This window comes from Phascolarctos cinereus, unplaced genomic scaffold, assembly GCF_003287225.1.
Source record: "Phascolarctos cinereus isolate Bilbo 61053 unplaced genomic scaffold, phaCin_HiC Scaffold_4;HRSCAF=312, whole genome shotgun sequence".
Lineage (NCBI taxonomy): Eukaryota > Metazoa > Chordata > Mammalia > Diprotodontia > Phascolarctidae > Phascolarctos > Phascolarctos cinereus.
The window spans coordinates 597,157,255-597,183,370 of record NW_027555847.1 but is presented as its reverse complement, the minus strand read 5'-3'; the positions used below and the strand labels follow the sequence as shown (position 1 = coordinate 597,183,370).

General features: G+C 35.3%; 1 protein-coding gene across 1 annotated transcript in view; it reads right to left on the bottom strand.

Moving 5' to 3' along the window:
* The window catches only part of FZD6 (frizzled class receptor 6), a 73,457-nt gene that overhangs the window by 8,262 nt on the left and 39,079 nt on the right, over positions 1–26,116 (bottom strand). Inside the window, 5 exon segments of the mRNA XM_020969715.2 lie at positions 8,402–8,830; positions 13,577–13,725; positions 16,409–17,261; positions 17,263–17,421; positions 21,866–22,062. Coding sequence (XP_020825374.1) covers positions 8,402–8,830; positions 13,577–13,725; positions 16,409–17,261; positions 17,263–17,421; positions 21,866–22,062 — 1,787 coding nt within the window.

Here is a 26,116-nt window from a genome sequence, read left to right as displayed (position 1 = left end):
TGTCTCCTGGAGTTCTTTCTTGTTCTTTTAGATGTCTAAAGTCTGAAAAAGTCTATCTAAAGTGAACTACAATTATTGTCCTACAATCTAGGTATTTTTACAATTTAATAATGAACTTTTCCTTCAGGTATTTATGCTATAGAATTTTTTGCATTTATATTAATATTGATGCTATTTCTTTTATATATACCTATGAATATATATATGTTTCTCCCCCAATATAATGAAAGTCTTTTGAGGAAAGAAATGACTTCACTTTCATCTTTTAATATCTGATACTTTCCATAGTGCCTGGCACACAGTAGGTAGTTATTAAATTTCTATTAATTGATTTCATTTTCTACTACACTTTTAATTTTAATGTAGCTTCCCTATCTGTATCTGTTTATAGTACCCATTTGTACTATTAGATTGTTTGAAAACCTGATTGACACTTCTGCATTTTTGCATTCAGGGAGGCATCGCAATTTTACTCTAGCCCCTCACTTAAACTGCTTTACGTGTTTTTCTCACAAATTGGTTTTTCTTTTCTAATCCATTTTGCAGCTCATTTCCATTGTATGGGTGGCTTAGTCCACACTACAGTGAGTGTATGTATATCTTCACCACTTTATTCTATTTTTATTGCTATAACTTCATTTTACAATTTTTTTTTGTCTAGCCCAGATAAGGGTGTATTTCATGATTCTTCTTTCTCTTTGAGTGAACGTCACCTGTGAAAACCTGGTTCCACAAAACACTAAATCGCTTCATGAAACTTCCCTCTCCTTCTCTAGGATAATTCTTTCCCATTCCTCAAGCCCAAAGTTATTCTCTTTTGGTTGCCTCAATGCCTTTATATTCTGTTTGTTTTTACATTGATCATTTCTGGAAGTACCTATGCAACTTTTCTAGACTAAACCCTCCTTTTTAACAAAGAAAAATTAATCAACTCAAGCCACCAAGAACAATGGCCGCATCTGACAAAGCATGTTTCCTTAATAAGACTCTTTTTTTTTTAATCGTGAAGAGGGATATTTTATCATGTGTTCTCTGGGATCAGAATTATTTTTTAAAATATACTTTATTAATGTTTTTAATCTTTATATTATTGTCATTTAAAATCTCTCTGGCTGATTGAACCCCTTATAAGAAAAACAATTATGCAAAAAAAAACAAACCCGAAACAGAATGACATCATCAGATAATGAATATAACATTCTGTTCTAGTAGCCCTGTCTCTTAACATTGCAGGTAGTGGTGGAGATGCCAGAGGTATGTATGTTTAATTGTCTGTCCTCTGGGACTATCACTGGATTTTCAAATACTCAGAGCATGACTTACTTTTTTTGTTTCAATGATTCTCTCATTTACATTATAATAAGCGTGCTTGGTTTTGATTATTTTAGTCATAGTTCAAACAAGTCTTCATACACTTCTCTGAATTTCTCGCTTTCTTGCTACATAATATTCCATTAAATTCATATGCAATAGTTTTTTCAGACTTTCTTAAATTGGTGGCTAACCACTGTTTTCAGTTCTTTGTTACCACTTTGTTACATGTCACTATAAATATTTTGGTAACCAATTTGGAATATTTTGGTAAATATTTGGAAAACTCTTTACCCATCTATGACTTCCTTGGTTACTCAAAGCATACACAGTTGAGTTTCTCTTAAATTTTCTTTGCATAATTTCAAACTGATATCCAGAACAGCTGGATCACTTCATAGCTCCACCAATAGTGTGCCTGTCTTTCTCTAGCCCTTCCAACAATGACAGTTCTCATCTACTACTACCTTTGCCAATTTGCATAGTATAAAGTAGAATCTCTCCGTTGTTTTAATTTGCATTTGTCTTACCATTTGATATTTGGAGCACGTTTAAACATGGTCCTTTGTAGTGCGCATTTTGTAAGAAAAGTTCGTTCACATTCCTTGACTTTTTGAGGAATGGTTCTTGGTGTTGTATTAATTCTTTACTTTGGATGTCAGTCTTATAGGTAATATTTGATGCAATGTCTTCTACATCTATTGACAAAATTGTGTTTTCTGCTCTCTTTTTGTTTATGATCAATTATGCTACTGTTTTCCTAACACTGAACCATCTTTACATTCTTTGTAGGAATCTAACTGGGTCAAGTCAATAAACAAACACTTGTTAAGCAGCTACTGTGTGCCAGGCACTGTGGTAAGCAATGGAGAAACAAGAAAAGACAGTCCCTGGCCTCAAGAACCTTACAATCTAATCCAATCTACAATACACAAAAGGTAGCCAAAAAGGTTTGGGGAAGGAGGTAAGTACATATCCATGTTTGTGGAACTGAAAGCAAGCAGAGCAGCTGATAGAAAATGAAAAGTTACCTGGAAATCCTGAGCCCTCAAAAAGAAGGCTTTGGGAGGAAGGATTTTTATTGCTTTACCCTCTAGCCCTCCACTCAGAGGGGACGAGTAACTCAGGGTGCTAAGGTGTTGTGTATCAAAAGCTGAGTCACTCTGCATGATGATGATATTTCAGATGATGAGTTTATCCTGAGGAAAGTATGATGTTCGTGTTGTTGAAACTAATCAAAACAGTTAATGGAAAATGAAGAGTTACCTGGAAGGATTAATAACTGGGTCACTGCAAATTATTTTCCAGATATCTTCCTATAATCACTTTGCGAAGTTTTTTATAAAAAATTTTTATACTAAAATTACTTAGTGAGATTAGTCTATAGTTCTCTTTCTCTGCTTTCTTTCCCTAGTTTGGGTATCAGGACAAATGTTATTGTTTGGTCGTTTCAGTTGTGTCTGATTTTTCGTGACCTCATTTGGGGTTGTCTTGGCAAGACACTGGTTTGCCATTTCCTACTCCAGCTCATTTTACAAATGAGGAACTGAGACAAATAGGGTTATCTGGCTTGCCCAGGGTCACAAAGGTAGTAAGTGTCTGAGGCCAGTTTCGAACCCAGGAAGATAAGCCGTGACTTCAGGCCCGCACTCTCTTCACTGTACCACCTAGCTGCCATATATGTCAGGACCATATATCTGTCTTAGAAAAGAGGTTTGGCAAAGTGCTTTCTGCCTCTGTTTTTTTGCATAGGTATTAATTGTTCTTTAAGTATCTGATAGAAATCAATTGTAAATTCAGCTAGCCTGGGCTTTCATTTCTCCTTTAGCAGTTCATTTCCCTAATTTACTTTACATTTTGTTAATGTAGCAATTTTATATTTTGTACTCATTAAATTCTTTTGAATTTTCAGTTTTGCTAGCATATAATCTTCTAATGTTTTCTAATTCTTCTTATTTCCTCCCCGTTGCAAATTTCACTTTGTCTATTTAAAAAAATGGTAACTGATTTATCTTTTTCTTGTTCAGGTGTTTTTATTACTCTTTTCAAAAAACACTTCTCAATTTTGCTTTGCTTAGCAGTTCTACAGTCTTTATTTTAAAGCTTTTCTTATTCTAATTTTCAATATTCTTGTTTTTGTACTTGTTTTAGGATTGCTGATTTATTAATTTCCCAGTCTCTTTAAATTCTATGCTCAGTTCATTTATTCTAGCATAAATTTTCCAGTGACGTGTGCTTTAACTGTATCCTATAAGTTTTAGCATGTAAAATCTGTTATCATTATATTCAATGTAATTATTTATTGTTTCTACTATGTCCTTTGATCTATTCATTACACATGCTGTCATAACTTAATGTCTGTATCTTTCATTTATATTTCCCTTATTACTGTTTTTATTATATTTTGGTCTATAAAGCATTCATTTATTATTTGCCTTTTTACATGTTTCAGTTTTTTATACCTAGAACATGACTGATTCTTATAAAGGGATGATGAATTATTAAAAAAAATTTGTATTTAATATATTTTCATTCAGAAGTCTCCATATGTTGGTCAAGTTTAGTTTTTCCAACAATCTGTTCAGATCCATATTTTATAGTTTACATTCTAGTACTGTCTTTAGCAATATTCTGCTTGGAAAGTAACTCAAGCATTTACTCAATAAGGCATTTTCTGGGCTTTCTTAGTTGTCTTGTTGTGACAACAGATTTACATCAGTTAAATTTACTCTGCATAAAATTATCAAAATCAGTGCCATTATTTCTGCTTTCTGCTTACCATTTTTCATTGCTAATCACTTGTTTATATTTCAAATTTACTTTTTTGAATTGTATGCCATATATTTTTCTCACTATATTGTCCTTGCTTTTTCACTCACTGTGACTTTGTTGGTGGTTTGACTCTATAGATATAGCTGATTCAAAGATAAACGCCTACAAGGATATGCCCCTAAATCGATATCGGGTTTTTTAATTTTTGTTAAAAAATATACATATGTATATGCATATATATTTTTTGTGACGTTCTTTGATGCTAGACATGTTCACTACCTATAAATTATTTTCTTAATTCTATTCATGATATAAAGGTTTAAGGCTTGTGCACATCTCTAAGTCTTTAACTTTTCTCATTCCTTTTTCACAAATCATTCTTTTCCACATATTAATCACACTCCTCATCTTTTCCCATTTTTATATTTAGTACCAGAGTATATGCTGATTTAAATTTGAATGTCTTACCAAGTTCCTTGTGGAAAGTCTCAATCTTTAATCCTCAATAATGATACTGGTGTGGAAGCTACAATTGTTACTTTTACAAACACCTTCTTTAGCGATGCAAACGTGTTTGGGAATATGTCTTGACTCTATCAAATTTTGCTCCACATACATTTACAATGTGTTTACTGGATACAACAAATTGTGGAGTGGGGTGTGTGTATGTATGTTTGTGTGGTTTTCTCATCCATTCTGATATTCTTTTTCTTTTTATTGGAGATTTTAATCCATTCATAGTAAACTTAATGTGTTAAGTTTATGGGTTTCTTCCCACCATTAATGTCATTCCATCTTCCCTTTGAACCTATTATGCCCTGTTCAATCCCCTCTAAGTCACACCTTTCCAGTGGTCCATACTTCCTCTGAATAGCAGAAGTTAGCACCTAGTCAGTAACCCCATCATGTAGAATCTGATCTCTTTAAGTGATCAACTCCCCCAAAGAGTGTTTAATATAAATCCTTCTCTCATTCCTTTTTGTCTCTGAGGGGTCATTTCATGAAGTTCTCATAACATTTCCTTTTTGCTGTCTGTACTCAACTCCCATTCTTCCCCCCACTGTGATCGGTATACCCCATATTTGTTCTATCCTTATTTTCCCACAACCCCAAGGGAAGGAGGAGAAACTGAAGACCTAGGCTACCCTCTTGACTTCTTTTCTCCCTATTTGGGACATGTACACTTGTCCTATCTTATTGCCTACTGTGTAGTGAATAGAGTACTGGCTGGGCCTGGAGTTGGGAAGATCTGAGTTTAAAACCAGCCTCTGATACTTATAGGCTGTGTGACCCTGGCCAAGTTACTTAACACTGTTTGCCTCAGTTTCTCATCTGTAAAATGAGCTGGAGAAGAAAATGGCAAACCACTCCAGTATCTTTGTCAAAAAAACCCCAAATGGGGTCACAAAGAGTCAGACATGACTAAGATGACTAAACAACAAAATAAAAGGATATTTTCTTCCTGAAAAATTAATGCACATCTACCACCTACTTTTCTTTTGATTTTTCACATCATACCTTCTACTCTTTACATTCTTTAATACACTGATGCTTTCTTTGCCTTCTCGCTGCCTCTCATGTGATTAAAAAAACATACAAAGATAATTTTCCATACAACATTCACATTTTTGTCTAGCCCTAACCATGCGAAAACCAGTACTTCGTTTCTCAGTCTTCCATTATTAGCTGAAATTATTTAACTTTTCACTGTTCATCCAGTTTGGTTACTGAATTCTCTGCTTACCTATGGGTTCTTCTGAAAGAATAATTCAAGTTTTTTCCTTTTTTTAACTTTTAATTTTCTTCTTTGATATTTAGGTTCAACTTTGCAGGAAAAAATATTTTTGGATGTTAACTGATCTCTCTCCTTTTCAAAATATCATCTTTTAATTTCCCTTTACTTTCTCATAACCACAGAGTAATCCTATAGTATTCTGACTGGTTCTTTTTGGACTCTAAAGGGTTTTTTCCCTTGCTACCTGCAAAATTTGTTCTTTGAAATGTAGTTCTGAGCTTTATGATGTTTCATGATGAATTCAACTAAGGATTTCTTTCAGTTGGAGTTCTGTGGATTCTCTGAATCTATAATTTATTTGCCTCTAATATGCAAGCTATTTAACTTTTCTTTTTCGAGTTGTGTTGACACATGTTGCTAAATACTTTTCCTTTCATATTGTTCCCTTCTTTGGATATTTATTTATTTTTCATTCTTAATCAGCTTTTGTCTGTATTAATCATTCTGATTTTCCTATATAGTACCCTTACTAAAAACATCTTTGTCATTAAAATTCTGTAAGCTGAACACTATTTAAGGGATTAAATAATAAAAGGGTTGGGACTGACAAAGCCTTCAATGATTGTACTCTCTTCTCTAGGACTGCCAGGGTTAGATGAAGTCTGTGTCCCTTAGAAGGTGAAGATGACTAGTCAAAATACTACTTCAGGTAGAATGCTGGTGGCCATTGTAGTTATGTTTGTTTTCCACCTTTAGCAATACCTTATTTCTGAGTTCAGCCCTTCTCTCAGCAAATTGTCTTTCTTTAGTCTTCTGGCTAGCCTCTGAGTTCTGGCTGTGGAAAGGTTTGAGGAGGGTCCCCCAGCATATAGCTAAAAGAGACTCTCCAAAAAGCCTTTGCTTTTTACTCTTTAATCTGTTACTCTTTCTACTGACTACTTCTTCTTGTGCTATATTAAATCCCTGCAACCAACATAATATTTCTCTTTTTAAAAAAATTTCTTCCTCAGGCTCTACACTTCTCCATAGTCTCATCCTTTTATTCTTTTTGAGTGTTAGGGCTTCTCTGATTCATGAGTTTCAACATTCCCTGGAAGCAAAGCGTTAACTTTGAAATTCAATACCTAACACTGCAAAAGTTATGAAGGATTATCAGGCCAAGGTATAGATATTAGAAAGGGTGGAAAATTCAGGGGTGAGAGAAACTAGTGTGCCAGGACCTCTACCTACCTTGGGAATGGAGACTTATCTCCCTCTTCCCAGAAGTAAGCTGAGGGATCCAGTTGATATCTAAAATTATAGCAGCTAAAAGGACAACAGAGCCATCCAGGGTCTATGTGTAGGAAATGGAGGAATCCAGGAAAAGGAAACACAATAGGAGCACCAGGAATAACTGGCTGCTGATGTGGTATTTAACGTTTTTGGTTTTTTTAAATGAGATTGTAAAGGTTCTTTCACTTTTCTTCTTCCTGTTATTGCTAAGACGTCTTCTCTTGGGAGGGCAGGTTCTTCATTTTTATTATTTTATGGTGAAGGGAGAAGTCCCTTGGATATCTCTCATTATTGCATCTTCCCAGGAACTGGTTTTCCAGTTACTCAGTTCAATCTTTTAGTGATCCTTTAATTTAATAAGTATATGGTTCTTTTAGTTCTGCTTATTTCATTCTACATCAATGCATACCAATCTTCTCGTTTCTCTGAATTCCTAGCTTCTTATACTGCATAACATTTTATTACATTCATATACCAGATTTTCACCCATTTCCATTTCTTCAGGTGACTTCTCTCTTCTCTCTGTAAAGTCTACATTCATTAATGAAGCCTAAGATAACTTTCTTTGGTGACCACATCACATAATTTGTGGCATAACAGTATTTTAGAGATAGAAGAAGATCATCTAGTCTAATCTCATTTTGTAGATGAAGAAACTGATGCCTAAATTCACACAGGTAATAAGGGATAGAGCCAGGATTTGAAACCAGGTTTTTTTGGCTCTAATTCAGAGCTCAATTTACTATACCACAGTTTGTGTATTTGAATCTGCAGTCCACTAAGTCCTCTAGGTCTTTTTTTTCACATGAACTACAACCTAGCTACATCCCTTACAGCCTGTATTTGTGTAACTGAGTTTTTTTTTTTTAAACCAAAATGCAGACCTAGACAATGTCTCCAGCATATGTTAACTCTCTATAGAGAATCTATGGAAAAACAAAGATAAGAATGAAATACCTTAGAATAAGTGAAGAACTTATTAACTTAAACTCTTGCTAAAATTCATCTTGTTATATTTGGCCCATTGCTCTAGCTTAATTCGTTTTTTTTTTCCTCCTGAAGCCTTACTCTGCCAACCAAAGCAGTAGTGATCTTTCCTTTTTTTTTTTTTAAGGCAATTGGGGTTAAGTGACTTGCTCAAGGTCACACAGCTAGTAAGTGTCTAGTGTTTGGTCTGAGGCTGGATTTGAACTCAGGTCTTCCTGACTTCAGGGGTGGTGTTCTATCCACTGTGCCACCTACCTGCCCCTTAATTTTTCCTATTTTAAAGGGCCTGATAGTGGCTTTAAAAAAAAAGGAAGAAAATCTTACCTTCCTTCACTCCGCACACTTCCAGATATACTGTTCTTATCATTTGAATTTCCTGTCTTACACCTTCTTTCTATTTGCTCCACAGACAGTTTAGAACTAGAATCTGCAGGTGATATATGCTCTCCCACATTATTGTCTCTTGCTTTCTGAATGGAGGATCCATCTGCTCCCATATCTCTTACAGATGTTTCTGGGGACGTTTTGATTTCTGTCAAAGTCTCTTGCCCTAAGTAATCATGATTAGCAATCGCCACTGCAGATGTTCCATGATTTGCTGTAGCTCCTGTACTGGTTCCCATGGATTTGGAAATTACTTTCAGTTTGTGTGAACTTGATTTGTAGTGCTTCTTTTTATGTTTAACTTTAGAATTGTGTTTTAAGAAAAATTCACAGGATTCTTGCAACACTCTTCTGCTTTCACTGATGGGACTGAAAGAAAATCCCAGGAAAAATATTAATTTGGTAAATAAACATTAAATGCAATTATAAAAGTCATAAAATACAACACATATCTTTTATGGGAAAATGCTGCATATTCAAAGTCAAAGTGCCACAAATATTCAGGCAATAGTACAAATAATCCACAAAATCTGAGATTACAAATATGGTTGGTAACCTTTATTGGAAGTAATGCATTCTTAGTGAGTGCATTAAAGATCAGCAAACCAAAATCCTAATTATGTATGAGTTGTTGCCTTTGTCTATACTTTGGAGGGCCTAGAAAATTAAGCAGGTGAAGGCAGTAAGAAGATGAGATTGGTAAACTGTAAACTGGCCCCCCAAAAACCTGCTTATCTTTATTAAAAGCCAAATAATCAAACCAATAGGAATCAACCTTCACAATGGGCATTCAGAAAAGTCAAGAAAGATATGGCATGAAAGTACTATATTAGTGGTCTCTGTTTTCAAAGTTACGAAAATAAGTTAGAAAAAAAGTATAATAAATCAAGATCTCATTAGTTTTGACTCCATTAAGTTGGAATTTCCAAGAATCACAGAACTGAAAGGGACCTCAGATGTCATTTGTCTAATATACTCACTGAACAATATTTCCAATGAGAGGATATCTATCCTCTGCTTTAACATCTCTAGTTAGTTATGGAAAACTCTGCTAACTCATTTTACTTTTAGACACTTCAAAATGCTGGAAAGTTTTCCCCTTATGTTGAATTAGAATTTTTACTCATTATACTTAATTTTATTCTTTAGAGCCAAGCTGTACTAATCTTTTTTCCACATGATAAACCCTCAAATACTTGAAATCAGCTCTTACGTCTCCATGAAAAATTTTTACTAGTTCCTTCAACCCATTTTCATATGGCATGGCTTCTAGTATCCTCACAAATCTTGGTTACCCTCCTGTGGGCATATTCCTGTTTGTTAATATACCTTTAAAATATGACACCCAGAAATGAATAGGATACTACAGGTTTGTTCTAATTATACATACCAAAAGGTGACTGGCAGATCCTCAGTCAAGAAAGTTTGAACAGTATGCTTATAATTCCAAGTAGCTCCCTTGTTCAAGAAACTTCCCTATTTAGGATTCCCATAAATACTGGCATAAATAAATACTTCCTTCTACCCTGTAGTTTAGGAAATCTTTGCTATGTCTGATAAGAGCTATAAGCCGCTTCTACTCTGTAAAAGAAATAATAGTATTGTGCTGGGACAAGTGAAAGTTTCTCATATGAAATGGAAGCTATGCCCCAAAATTTAATTAAGGCTTTAGCATCAGCTGGGCCTAAGTTTTGTTTTCCTGTAAATCATGTGATCGGGTCATACATCTGTTGCCCACCCCCTCCCTTGTTTTGTAACCACCACCCCAGCCTTATCTTTGCCATATAAGGCAATCTTCTAGCTCCTAAGCTTGTTTTGGGTAAAATGTATCTCTTAGTTTCTAAATAGAATGTAAGGTCTCTCCCCTCAACCAATGAGGATAAAGAGACTGAGGTAAACAAATGGGGGTTTCTTAGAGTTGTTTGTCTAAGGGTATATAGCTGCTTGTTTGCTGCCTGTATCTTGCCTCCCTACTGGTCAGCCCTGGGTAGGTGATGACCAACCCAACTCTCCAGTGAGACGTGCAAAAAAGAACTTATGTTCCTACCTAGAGAAGCCTCTGAATTTTATTTTGGGTAAGTGGTCTCTATCTCACTCAGTATCTGTAAAGCTTTTGCTTGCTTGACAGTTTTCCTAACATTATCCTGAAATGCCTCATGCTATATAAGATAAAAAGTTTTGTCGAGGCCATACAGGTTTAGGCTATATGCCATTTGACAAGCAAGGCACTGACAAATTAAAAAGTCAAAATGCCCTCAAGAGAACATCAAGAAGCAGAAAAAAAGCAATAGCATCTCATCTCTCCAGTAATTAATGCACTGGAAGATCCAAAGCAGAAATCAAGAAGTGAGGTCATAGATAAGACCCTATAAGAGAGTACAAAATAACTTACGGACATTTGGAACTTGTCTTTGTTCATGGATGAAGAGCTATTTACTACTGAGCAACCATACTGAGGGGCCAAAGGCAGCCATGTATTACTCTAACTAGAAACCAGATAGCCATGGAATATATATCCTTCTGGAACATGGTGGAACAAAAAGTACATATAAGTATGTGCTAAGGGGAACACAGTGTTTGTTATTGAGTGGATCTTGAAGGTGGCTGGGACTGATAATCACATTTGTCTTGGAAGATCATGACACAATAGTTGCTAATGATATAGGTGCTATGACCTAGACCTTGCTACCTCAAAACCGTAAGGGCAAAGTAAAGTGGGACAATCACGTGCCTCATTCTGAACACTTAACAGCTTAAGATCTATTACCTTTTTTGACTGCCCTATCACACAGCTGACTTATATTCAATTTGCTGGTCATTAAAACCCTTGGTTCTTTTTCACATGACATATTTTCTAGCCATTACTTCCCAGTATTTGTACAGTTGAATTTCTGCCACCTAGGTTTGAAATGGGGATATACGTAAACTCTGATACTTAGGTTCAGAGACCACTTCACGTATTTAATAAGAGGGAGAAGAAATTGAGTCATCTGAAAAAGACCTTGGGTTTCTAGTGCACTGAAAGTTCAATGTGCCAACAGCATAATATAGCAGCCAAAAAAAGCTAATATTATTCAGGGTTTCATTAAAAAAACAGCAAATGTAAAGCAAAATGCTTAGAATTAAGAGTTAACAATGCCAGACAATCGGAAAATCTGAGAGAGGTAGCATACTATCCTTAGGTCAACAGGACCTACGTTCAAGTCCTGTTTCCAACAAATGCTGACTGTATTCCCCTCATCATATCACGATTTTTCAGTAATACCGAGTGGTATGAATTGATGTAGAATGAAATAATTACATTTTTCAGAAATGTAAATTTCTAAGATTATAATTTACTGAACAGTTGCTGACCTACAGTGATAGAAGGGGTCTCACTGGGAGCTTCACAATGAAATCACAGTTGGGGATCATAAATGTCCACTGATTGGCTGATAGGGTTAAAGATCTCAAGCTAGAAGATTACCTATTTAACCCCTTGACATTATACAGAGAAAGAAACTGAAGCTCAGAGACTTTAAGTGAACTGTCTATATCAAAACAAAATACAGCTCTCTAAAATTGAAATGGGCTGCCTGAGGAGGTAGTAGGGTTCCTCTCACTGGAAACCTACAAGCAAAGGCTGGAGTGACCACAACTAAGAGTACTGCAGTCAGTTTTAGAAATGACACTGCATGACACTGACAAGCTAGATAATATCCAGAGATGGGCAGCTGAGAAAGTGCAGTTGGACATGTGCACTGCCAGAATGAAAAAAATAGCTGGGCTAGAAATGAACAGGAAGAGGACAGCAGGCTGGACTGCTTTTGGGAAAATGTATAAGGCTTTTAATGGCCTCCTTTCCCTGAAACAAAGATTCTCCTGGGAATCAAGCAATATTACAGTTTTCAGAGAACTAGAGCTGTGGTTATGCAAAGGGCAATGGAGATAAATAGGGTGGGTGTGAACATGCTGTGATATATTATCAAAAAGGAGCACAGAAGATATCAGAAAGATGTATAACTAGAAAAGGAGGCAGCAGCAGCAATGTAGTAAGAGCAAAGGACAACTAACTAATTGATGGCCCATGAATGTACTCCACTGATATCCCTACAATGACAAGAGTAAAGGAATGCCCCAAACATGATGAGTGCACCCTTTCCCCCAACAACTGATGGGAAAATATGGACAAGAGTCAGAGAAAGTGACAAGATGTGGACAGTTTTGGACCTGCATATTTGAAAGGGTAAAGCATTTATGAGATCATACTGATATCAAAGTAATACATTTAAGAAACTGTAGGAGCCAAACGAAATACAAAGAATAAGAATCTTCACCACTAGAGTCCCAGTTATGTACTAAAGGGTAGGAAATATAAAAATGGTACAAATAATCTAGTCCTAGTAATTATTATGTGTGTGTCCTTCAATAGCTTCTGTGGGCCTTAGTTTCCTCATCAAAAAATCAAGATTAGGCTACATTTCCTTAACATCAACCAAAGTAGGATCACCACAATGTCACACCAGTACCTCAGCACCTGACTGTTATGTAAAGATGTGGAAATGTAACTCAAAAAGATTAAATCTGGAAGAGTGAGTGGGCCTGACATAGAGAAAACATCTGTGTTGGTGATGACAATTTAAAAGGCACTAAAGGAAGAGGGGAAGATATCAAAAGAATGGCAAAGAACACTGACAGTATTAAACCAAAAACATGACAAGATCTCAACGACTGACCCATATGTTTAATTTCTCCTCTGTAAAACCTTTATAAGAATAGTATATGCCTGTAATGAAGGATATCTGATGGAAATGAGAAAGGAAAAGACAGGCTTTCACAGATGGTTTTCTACAACAGATTACTACACCTTCATAGGCACACAAGGGACTGAGAAATATAGGCAACACAAGCTTCTGTCATGTTCGATTTAAAAAACAACAATGGATTCAATGGAGCAAAGTGCAGTCTTTGTATTCTCGATACTTAGCATAGTGTGGGACACAGTAAGTACTTAATAAATGTTTGCTGACTAACTACCAGCCTGCACATTTCAAAATATACAATTAACTGTTTCATGTTTAGCTATTAAAATACACACAGACAAAAAAAGAATTACAGTTTTAAAATATCTCTTACTCTCTCTTGCGATTTCTGTTGAAGAAACTGGCCCATTCTGTGCAGGTCTTTTTGCTTCCCACCCAAAAGACTGCAGAGATTCCAACAATCAGTGTCATCAGATACTTTATCATAAACAATGCCAATTCTGGACGTGCTAATGTTTTTGCCTAATGAAGAAAATCAGAGCAATGAAATCAGTTTTACGGTATTGCTTTTTAAAGGGTATAAAAGCTTCAGATATAATTTACCCACATAACTAAATCATCTATAATATGAGGATAATAATAGCACTTAGTTCCCAGGGTTGTTACAAGGATAAAATAATACTTTCAAAGAGTTTTGCAAATCTTAAAGGTCTAAGTGATGGTTATTACATAAAACTAAATGTTACATTAATTGTGAAAGAAAAACTATGTAGAGGTGACCAGAGTTTTAAGATAATAAGATTCTTTACTGAATCTATAAACAGACTAACATAGAAGGTATATCTATCAAACATGGTGCTTCAAGAGAAAAAAGATTGAAATCTATTAAAAAAGCTTTATAGCATGATCTCTTTTCCATTTCCATTTCCATTTCCCCCCCTATTTCTGGAGGGGAAACTTGTAGCTAAAATATCTAGCTCTTTAAATACTTGTTTATAGTTCATTCCTATTTTTAGATTCACTTAAATGCAAATGATAATCTAAATATTTAGAGGAAGAACAAGATAAATAAGAAGTACCACTGTCTTGTGTGTGTAAAAGTTTTATCTTAAAATCAGAGACAAGAAAATGGGCAAATCTGTTATTCCAAGTTCAAAGTTTCATCATGATCTGTTCAAGTTTTTAGTCACTGAAAAACCAAATAAGATCAGGAAAAAACCAAGTTAAACCATATTACAATATACCTATTCTAGATTTTCTACCTATAGTTTATTTCTATGTCTTAAAAGGTCTGATTGGCCAGACCAGTCTATGGATTATACCTTATTTAACATATATCGTAACACTGACACTCAGCAAGTGAGAACAAGTTGAAAAGAATTAAACCTGAACTCTGAATTTTTGTTCCTAAAACAGAGTTTAAAAGTTTTTAGCAGAATGTGTATTTCCCTTCAGTTTACATAAAGGCTCAAGAATATATAGCAAAAACCATTTTAACATATTAGCTGGATTTGGTGGTACTAAGAGCTAAATCACAAACCCCAAAACACATGGTAAAATCCAATCATAATTTGGGTTGTCTATATGCAGGTGTTACTTTGCCAAAGCCAAATGGGTTCAAATATGTTTATCCACTGACCAAATGACACACTGGTTGGCAAATTATTTATTATATTAATACCTATTTAGGAAGGAAGGAAACAAGAATATATTAAGCATCTACTTTGAGTCAGGCACAGTGCTAAGTACTTTATAAATATAATCTCATTGTATCTTCACAACAATTTAGGGAAGTGGGCACTATTATTCCAATTTTATAGCTGAGGAAACTGAGGCAGACAGAGGTTAAGTGACTTCTTCAGGGTCACAAGATAATAAATGTCTGGGGCTGAATTTGAATTTGGTTCTTCCTGACTCCAGGCTGACTGCTGTCTAATGCTGTCTCTAGGAGTTATTTAGCCCAACTCATCCCACAAACTGCTTGATTTAAGAGACTATGTTTTCACTTGTTTAATAAGATCTGTTTTCTTATGGCTCATACACTGATACGCCAACTCTCAGAATGTTGCTAAGATGGTCCTCAGATGATAGGACCCTTACACAATGCCACAACGCCTAGCTTGGTAGTACCTGTCAAAACCTGTATTTCATGGACATAGTCTTCAAGAATTCTGGGTAACGTCCCACTGTAATAAGGCATCAGAATAGGACTTAAATGGAAGAATATTAATATTATGTACTAGAAATAATTCTCTGCTAAAGTTCTACACTGATGCTTCACTAAGTAATGCAGATGACTAGATCTTTGAAGACTATGCTAGTAAAAGACAAGGTCTAGAAAGTCTTAACAAATTAGAAAGGCTTTGGCTACAGGCTAAGTAATTGATGAACTTTGTGCCTACCATTTGGGGTCCAGCCTAGCTACATTGAGAGAGGTAGAATCTGGCTTCACCAAGTGGTAAAAGATTTTTGTCTACAGAAACTTACATCTGGTGAGGTATAGTGGGCTCATGGTCTGCATCAATGGAAGGATTACCTATGCCAGTGAAATCATGGATGTTTTGAAGTACTAGATATAATAATAAATAATTAATCCAGAGAGGAATATACATGGTGTCCCAAAAGTCTTAGTGCAATTTTAAACATTAGTAGCTCAAAGCTGCACTGAGATTTTTGGAACACTGTATAAGAACTGTTGGCATATGAACTAAATTTCTATGAAAAACATTGTGAACAACTATGCTTATAGAACTGTATTATATTCAGAAATTTAAAACTTTAAATCTTAAACACTAATCTACAACTTTTATAAGCAAGTCTGACCAAAATCATAATAAGTAAAAAAGGATTATAAACTCTTTGAGGACAGGAATCACATTTTGTTTAAACTCTGTATTCTCCCAATGCCTAACTAACATAGAGCTTTTACACAGTGGAGGCTTAATCAGTGCTTGTTGAATAAATGGAATTTTAAGAAAACTGAAACCACATTTTATTTCAAATGGTGTATGTTTCCTGTTAGGAAAAAACAGACTGATTCAACCATATTTCTATTAAAATTATGCTGCTGAAGAATATTTTATGAGAAAATAAAATTCACTAAGATCACAACTTAAAGAAAAATACATATCTTCAATAAACAAAATTACATTTTAGTAAACATAATCTTCTATGTTAGTAAAATGATACATATGGTTGTTTTTACCTGATGGGGGCATGGGATATGGTACCGATGGCAATGGTCAGAGACCCAAGTTGTTTCCCAGATAATCCTGTATATCTGCTCGTAGACGTAACATCCAAGAAGTGTAACTAATGGAACAAGGTATAAACCACTGAAGACTCCAATTCTAATCATAAATTTCTTGAGTTTTTCTTGGTTTCTTCCATCATGCTGAATAACTTGCCGTACATGATTTAAAGAAATAATGCCAGCTAAAAGAAGAGACAATCCAACAAACACACAAAGGCACAGAGGCAATAAAACAAAGTACCGAGAAGCATAAAGGTCATAAAGGCCAACAAAACAAACACCACTGATATTGTCCCCTTCAACTTTGTTCATAGCCAGAAGCATAACTGTCAAGAAACCAGGCATCCCCCAAGCAAATGCATGAAACCACACAGCCTTTTGTTCAATCGCCTCACAACTCCACTTTCTTCCTGCAGCTAAGAACCAAGTAATGGTAAGAATCACCCACCATACAGTGCCTGCCATTGTGAAAAAATACAAAAGCATAAAGAGAACAGTACAAGCCTTATTTTGGGAACCCAAAACAACCGTTTCACCAAGCTCTAGTTTTTCATCTGCCTTATTACAAGCTGTGCTATTGCCTAGCAAAAATCCAATAAAGTACATTAATGATACAATGCTATAACAGACAGAATAATATATGATTGGTCTTTCTGGGTACCTAAATCTTTTAACATCAATTAGAAAAGTCAGGAAGGTGAACAAAGTTGCACATAGGCAAAATATTGAAACAATTCCAATGAAGCTTTTTGCAAATTCCAATTCATCATTTTTGAAATACATGTTGGGGCACGGAGGTGCACACAATTCCAAGAAATTTGTAGCCTTGTCCACCAGATGTCTTCAAATGCCTTGGACACCAAAATCCATAGTCTCTTTGAACCTGTTCTGGTGTTTTTGGTGGGTCATGAAACTTGGTGGTGAGGTCAGAAGCAACTGCAGCAGTCTCATCACAATATTGCAACCTGCATAGATTATATAACTTGTTAAAATGAACTGCAACTATTCTAGAGACTATATCCTTTAATACAATACTTGTGAAACTTAAAATATAAGTTTTTTATGAATTCACAATTTGGGGGAGCTAAACTAAATCACAGGAAAAAAGTACAGCATCAATTTAAAATTTTATCATAGCAAAGGTGATACTGCTTAAGAGTAACATTGCAAATATGTACTGGAAAAAATTGGCATATTTATGAATTTTTTTAAAAAAACACTTAAAAGAGACTTTAAAGAGATGTCACCACTAGGCATAATCCTAAGGAGGCTATAGACAAGAGGAAAGTCTTCAATATACATCAAAATAGTTACAGCAGTACTTCTTGTAATAGCAAAGCTTTATAAACAAAGTAGGTGCTCATTGACTGTGGAATGGCTAAGTAAATTATGATACATGAATGCAATAGAATGTTATTATGTTCTAAGAAATGATGAATAAAATGAATATAGAGAAGCATGAACCAATGCAAAACGAAGTAAGCAAAGCCAAGAAAACAACATACACAATGACTACCTACACCAATATAAATGGAAAGAACAAACAAAAAACAGATAAAATGAATGTTTCAAAATTATAAAGAACAAGCATGGCTCAAAAGAGGAGATATGAGAAGACATCCCAGCCCCCACCCCTCTGAAGAGGTACATTGTACATACTTTCAGATTTTTTCATTTTTATTTATTTTTTCTTCTTTTTTTGTCTTTAAAAATGTTAAGTTATATTGAATGGCTCTTTCAGAGGGTAAGAGGAGGAAAACTGGGGAAGAGTTTGGTGATATAAAAAAGACACCAATAAAAAACTTATTTAAAAATACATTTAAAGAGACCCTAAAAGACCAAAAGGATGCAAGTTGTGCCTATTAACAATGGGCATCCTCTAAGGCTCTCTCTTGGGGCTCTCTTCTCCCTATATACTATTTTGCTTGGTGATTTTATCAGCTCCCATGGTTTCAATTATCATCTGTATGCAGATGTTTCTCATATCTATACTCCCTAGTGCCCCATTACTGCCCTCCCTTTTCAGCTCCCTTTGTATGTTCACTATTTTTGTTTGCAAAAGACCTTAATTTAGACAGACCAGGGTCATCCACTGCATCCCAAGCCACTACCAATCATCTTGACTTTTGTCAAGGAAGACGATGATTGAACAGCTCTACCTCACTTAAATCCAATTTATGAGCAAATCAAGACATCACCCATGTGTTGTCATTGGTCTTAGAAAACAACTATCACCACCACTACCACCAACACCACCATCACCTCTCTACTGACCTCCAGCCTCATACCTCCAACTGCCTATTCGATAGACACCTTAAACTCAACACTCCCAAAAGCTGAACTTATTAATATCTCTCCAAAACCTCTTACGCTAACATCCCTATTATTGTAAAAGACACTCACCATCATCTTTCCAATCACCCAGGTTTGTAACCTAGGTGTTACCTGGACTTGCAGGTCTGACCATATATTACATAGATGTATTACAGTTCTCTTCCATTTACCAGCTCCAGCTCTACTATCTACCCAAACCAAACCACACCAAAACATAATCCCATATCCTGCCAAAAAAATAAGCCAAAACAAAACAAAAAAAACACACCCCCACCCGCAATTGAGATCTCATGAGAACACATCTGATCCAAAACCTTATTAAATATTATTTCTCTCAATATTTTAAATTTTTAAGTAGCTATCACAGCTATCAAAAGAAAGTAAATTCAGTTTATAAGGGCAAATACACATTAAGAAACATTACTACATTTTAGGAGAAAAATATTGCAGATATCAATTTACAGAATTTAATTATAATATGTAATTTAATTATTTTTAAGACAAAACACTTATATATACCTCAAACAACTAAGTGCCTAGAGAGCTAGTTGGACTAAAATTCACGTGTTTTTATACTCATACACACACACACATATATGCACACATGTACATATATGTATATATAAACATGCAGGTATACATATACATATATATCAAATATATTTTACACACACATAATTGTATCTATTCCTTTGCCTTCTCATCTTGGCCCTCTCCCTACACTCAGACAGTTCCCATTTCAGACAGCTGGCTGGCAGCTATTGCTTCTTACTTTGGACATGCTGTGTACCCCTTTGTCTTTTTCCTTACCTGGACTGCTTGACTGCTCAGAGGGTCTGAATGATATGGAAGCCAACAATTTGATTCCTTCTGATGAGATGGACGCCTACCAAGCCTTACTTTCTGGCTAGCCACTGTTTCCTATGCTTCAGCAGGCCAACCTTATCATCTGCCTTACCTTTCTGTAGTATAGTCCTTCAGACACAGTCAACTTAATTTCTTAAGTAACTTGACCTAAGGATCTTTGAGCCTTGTCATCTGTTCCACAATTTCACTGTTAGGACTTCCAATCTGCACTACTACTAAACTTTGTCTTACATGCTCTCCCAATTAGAGTGAGATCCTTACAGGAAAGGACAGTCTATCTATTTCTGTTTGCATCCTATTGCTTAGCACAGTGGTTGGCACTTAGTAAGCTCTTAATATTTTTCCTTCACTCGTGTCCAATCTGAAGACTGAAGGGTTTGAAATCAGCCTAAAATCAATCTACAATACATTATTTTAGGTTTTCTCCCCACTTTTCTCCCCATCACTGAAAGTCTTATGCTAAAGATCTGTTTTACACAATACATTATACCTTTGTTTTGTTTTGCAAAGAAAATAGGATCCACCTATGTTGCAACAAACTTATATGACTCACACTTTTTACTACTGTTTTTGTGGTATCTGAAAAACTGGATTTCAGTCCTGCTTCTTCTACATACTAACAAGTCTTGGGTCACATAACCTCTCTGGAATTCAGTTTTCTCATCTGTAAAAGGAGCCCATTGGATTAGATGATTTCTAAGCCCTTCTAAGTCTAACATACTATGGTTCTATAGTATTAATGTAAACTAAAAAATGTCATTTTTAAAAATCTACTTTGTTCCATTTTTGATAATCAGTCATAAGACTATTTTAGAATACTACTGAATGGCTAATATGGTTCATAGTATGTGCTCCTAAGAGATGAAAGGTTTGTCAGAAAAACAAATAATCTCTGAATTGGAAGGGAGCTCAGAGGTCATAACCCCAATCAATCTCCTCAATGGCATCCCTGAGAAGGAGTTGTCCAGGCTTTCTGAAAGTCCTCTAGAGAGAATGAAGTCCAATATATCCTCAGGCAGCCTACTTCACTTTTGGAAAGGTCTAATTGTTAAGAAGTCATTCATTACGTTGAAACTAAATCTGATCTTTGTAACTTTCACCCATTGCTCCTGGTTCTGTTGATATATGAGAGTAAAACTTAAGTTTAATTTGAATATAAAGTTCTGAAGTGGATATACAGTCCTATTTGAGAAGTCATTATAATTCAAATTATTTCATTATGGCATTCAAGAGCTTTCATATATCTGAAATATTATAATTTTATGTAATTGGTAAAAAAATTGCAAAGGTCATCTATAAGTACTTATCAAATGACTGAATAGTATTGTTCTAAAAACTGTCGAAAAATTAAGATTCAATACAAGACCTAGAAATCAAGTGACACATTTACCTTAAACAGGATATGTTTTTCAATTTTATTCATTTATAACACTTTATTTTTATGGAGATATAGACAAATATAGGACAAGTTTATGAATTATGTATACTTACTATAGTGATTCCAAACTTTGGTTTGGGGAAACTGGATGATGTCCCCAATGATATTCAATAAGATATAGGCATACTGCATACTTAAACACCAATTTTGTTTATCTTAGGAGAAAATGAATCATAAAAGTAATATTAAGAACTTTCTAGCAGGTTTTATGTGTGTGTTGGGAGGGAACACGCAGTATACCAAAATCAAACTATTCAGTACTGAAACTCCAAAAATTTATTAAGGTTATTACCTTAAAATTTATTATAAACTTAGCAACCATTCAAAACCAAACAAACAAATATGCAAAAGAACTCCTTATATCCATAAAGCTCTTTCACATATTGCATCAACATTACACAAGGTAGAAAGAATCAAATAAATAACCAAGCAAAATGTATTTGCTCTTGTTCCCTTTTGAGCCTGCTTTAGTTTTGACTATCTTTGTTTTTTGTTCTCTTTTTTCTATAATAACTTTATCCACATTCCACAGGTTGCTATTTTACAACGGAGCAAGAAACTGCCTTAAGAATGAATATTCAATTAATTATCCAAATGGCCAAATATAAACAATATGAAATAGTGGTCATCAGATTTTGGCCAAGGAAAAATAAGAGATGCAATCTATCTTTCCTTCATTTATACAATAAACCTGTCACAAACCTTCAATTCAGTTAGGGTTAAGGCACTGCATTAAAATACTTTGCTTATCAGCTAAAATAATACCATACCTGCTGCATTCAAGTTCCTCAGGCCACGTGATCCCAAAAGTGTCAATTAGTTGTTTACAATCAGAGTATACTCTCTCACAAAATTTTCGACAAGGAGGAACCACATGAATTTGCTCAGTGCAGGCTGGCACAAAAGCATTGCAGAGGAAAGTGTCAACATCTGGTGAACAGTGCAGATTTGCTAGAGGGAGAAAAGGCTTTCAACAAAAATAAGATCTGGTTAGAAATTCTTTTTAAAGACATATTTAACACCTGTTTAAAGTAATCTTTAATCTTTCCTCTCCATGTAACTGTATTTTAAAGAGATGGTACATTTACGTACCTCTCCTTTAATAACTATACAAATGGAAAATTTTGTTTTTGTTTTTCATCCAACAACTCTATTCTTGCTGAGAAAAGAAAAGAAAAAAAATCTTTCTTATAACTGAACTATTTATTTTGGAATGTATACAGAGAAGGAAAATGGAGAGCTGAAAATCATATCATTGGATTAGTTGAAGAAACTAGGTATATTCTGACTGAAAATGAGAAAATTTAGGGAGAATAAGATAGATGTATTTCAATTACTTGAAGGACTGTTAAGCTGATGTCAGTGGGGGTCAGGTTTATTTACACTGGCTCCAGACTGTAATTCAATTCAAGGAATATTCATTAAACAGGCACTGATGGATGGTAGGTTTAAAAGACAAACGTGATGCCCCCTTGGCCCTTAAAAACCTGAATTTACAATCTAGTTGGTTAAAAGCTTTCCCAATAAATTCAGTGAGGTAAAGCAAAGATTGCCCCATTCTCTACTGTTATTTATTCTAGAAATAATAGTGTAGCAATAAAACAAGAGAAAGAAATCAAAGGCATAAATATCAGTAAAGAAGAGACAAGATTATAGCTATTTCTAGATTACATGATGGTTTACCTAAAAAACCACAGGAAATCAGAAAAGAAACAAATTAATAACATCAATAAATAGCTAGCTAGCCAGCATTTATACAGTGCTGTAAGTTGTGCAAAGTGCTACATATACATATATGTATATGTATGTATATATGTGTGTGTACGTGTGTGTGTGTGTGTGTGTGTGTATATATATATATAAAACTTAACCTCAGATACATATATCACTTAACCCCAGATTGCCTCTGTTTCCTCAACTATAAACGACGATAATAGCACCTACCTCCTAGGGCTGTTGTGAGGCTCAAAAGAGATAATAATCGTAAAGCACCTAGCTCAGTGCCTGGCACATAGTAAGCACCATCTACACCTTAGCTATTATTATTATCTTATCTCATTTGACCCTCATAACAACCCTATCAAGTAGAAGCTATCACTATGTCCATTTTTATAGAAGAAAACTAAGGCTGACATTAGTAAAGTGACTTTGACCAGGGACACACAGCTACTATCTGAGGTAGGATTCAAACTCAGATGACTGCAGCAAAACAGAAATATCATATAGCAAAAAGATAGGCTTCTCTAAAAAAAATCCATGAAGCATAACAGAAAGTATCTGGACAAGGATCAAAGGAAAGATAAGCAATATTATGGTGGGAACATACTGCAGATCACCTGGGCCAAAGGTATAAATTGATGATTAATTCTGGAAGCAGACAGAATCCCAAGGTGACACAGAAGTATAATACAGTAGTAACAGAAGACCATAATTATTTGGATAATTTCTTTGAGGTATTTAAAGTATAACAGCTGGTGAACTCTTGTTTTGATGAGAATTTTATTTCTTAAATCTAAATCAAGTGATGAGGGGAATCTGAAATTATTTTGACCAATATGGAAGAATGGTTTGCTGAAGGAGAAATAATAGGAAGTGATCATTTCACCTTAGAGTTTTTGATAGATAAGGAGAGGAAAGCCAAGCACAGACTGAAGTATATCCTAGATTTTGGGAGAAGAGATTTCAAAAGAGTTCAGAGAAAGGGATAGGTAGGATAGGTCTAATATGTTAAAAGAGAAGTCAGATCAAGAGGGATGAGATGCTTTCAAGAAAGAAATTCTAGCTTTGTGACGGAACAAATCATCTCATCTCTCAGTGAGATGGCAACTCTCCAAGTCAAGTCAGTCAACAAGCATTAAGGGCCTAATATGTGCCAGGCATTGGGCAAATAAAAACAAAAAGCAACAGTCCCTATTTTTAAGGAGCTTATAGCCTAACAAGAGAGACAATATGCAAACAACTATGTACAAATAATACATATTAGCTGGGACTTGAAAGAAACCAGGGAAATCAGGAAGTGGACATGAGGAAAGAAAAAACTGAAGGCTTATGGAATAGACAGTGAAACTGCACAGGAGTCAGGAGATGTGAGAGGAATAGCAAGGTCAATGTCACTGGGTAGAAGAGTATGTTGAGGATGTAAGAAGATTGGAAGGACGGGATGGGGTAAGGTCATGAAAAAGCTTTAAAAACCAAACAAGATTTTGTACTTTATCATGTTGGTAATAGGAAACCACTGGAGTTTACTGAATAGAGGAGTGACATGGTCAGAATCATGTTTTAAAAAGATAAATCTGACAGCTGAGTAGAGGATGAACTAAATGTGGAGAAACTTGAGACAGGGTGAGTAACAGGAAGTTTACTGCAGTAATACAAAGCATGAGGAGATGACATCACCACCACGGATGGTAGTACTATCAGAGCAGAGAAGGGCACATAATATAAGAGATATGCTATGAAGGTAGAATTGGAAGGAGTCGGAAACTGATCTGATACAGAGAGTGAGATAGTGGGGAAGTGAAGATGACCACTAGATTGCTAGCCTGGATGACTGGAAGGATAGTGATATCCTTGAGGGTAATTGAAAAATGTTACACTGTGGTCAAGATATATGTATATATATACAATTACTCTCTGAAAAGCCTACATCCTATTACCATGACATAGTAAAAGACTTAATAGCTCAAATCGCTGTCTCACTTAAGTTCTTTTTCATTCTATCCTACAACTCAACTGGATCTCCAGGCATGGTTGACACATAGGTGAGTATCTTCAAAGAGACCTACTGAGTATGGTTTCACTAGCTTCCTAGAGAGTTCCAGTAGCAGCAGTCTGGAACCTTGTCTGTTTGAAGTAGTGAACAATCTTTCACGAATCTCTGGAAAAGAAATTTCCTGATTAGAACTCTACTGATATCTGGTAATGATGAATCTCCTGAAGTGGAACAGTACCATGTTCTACCCCATTAACTATGGATCTACTTTTAGGCTCTTGGCAGTCTCTCAGGAGCTCAAATGTATGCTCAATTATCATTTCAAGACAGATAACATCCCCTCGGTATCTCTCAACCCCTAACTGGACACTCCCAGCCTCTAACCTCTCCCAAGTCTAATCCCATCCTCTACAAAAAGGTAATATTTAAATAGTACAGGTCAAACAACTCCAATGGCTCCAGGTTACCTGTAGATTCAAACACAAACTCCTCTGTTTGGCATTTAAAGCACTTTACAACCTGGTTTCAACCAATTTTCCAGGCCAGAAACTCCCTTTCACAAAGATAAGATGGACAAAGATGGACTTTTCCAAAGTCCAGCCAAATTAGTCTTACAGTTGTTCCTCACACATGACATTCCATCTCCTTCCCTCTGTATGTCTACCTTGCCCGGAATGCATTCTTCCTCATCTCTGCTTCTTTGATTCCCTAGTTTCCTTCAAAGCTCAGCTCCAATATCAGTTCCTCCATGAGATGAGTTCTTTCCTGATTGCCCCACCTACTAGTGTCCCCCCCAATTACTTTGTTTTTATTTTGTTTATACTTATATGTGTGCATGTTGTTACCCTGGACAGAATGTAAGCTCCTTAAGAGCAGGGGCTTTCTTACTTTTGTATGCATATCTCCAGTGCCTAGTAAATTGCTGGGAACACAGTAGGCATTTAATAAATGCTTTGTCTTAAAGTATAAGACTGACCATGTCACTTCCCTACTCAATAAATTCCGGTGGCTCCCTATTCTATGTAGGGTTAAGCACATAGGAGACATTTAATGCTTACTGACTGACTGATTTAACTACTTTTCTATTGAGAAATAGCATATATGTATGTATACATACATATACACTCAATATACACATACATATATGTACAAATATATACATACACACATGTATGTGTGTGTATATATGCACACATATGTTACATTTACACACATGTACATATTCCAATTTTCTCTCTATGGTGTCAGACTTGTCAGCAATATTTGATAAAAAAAATTCCTGTTGGTAATTTCTCCTTTCTGCATTGAT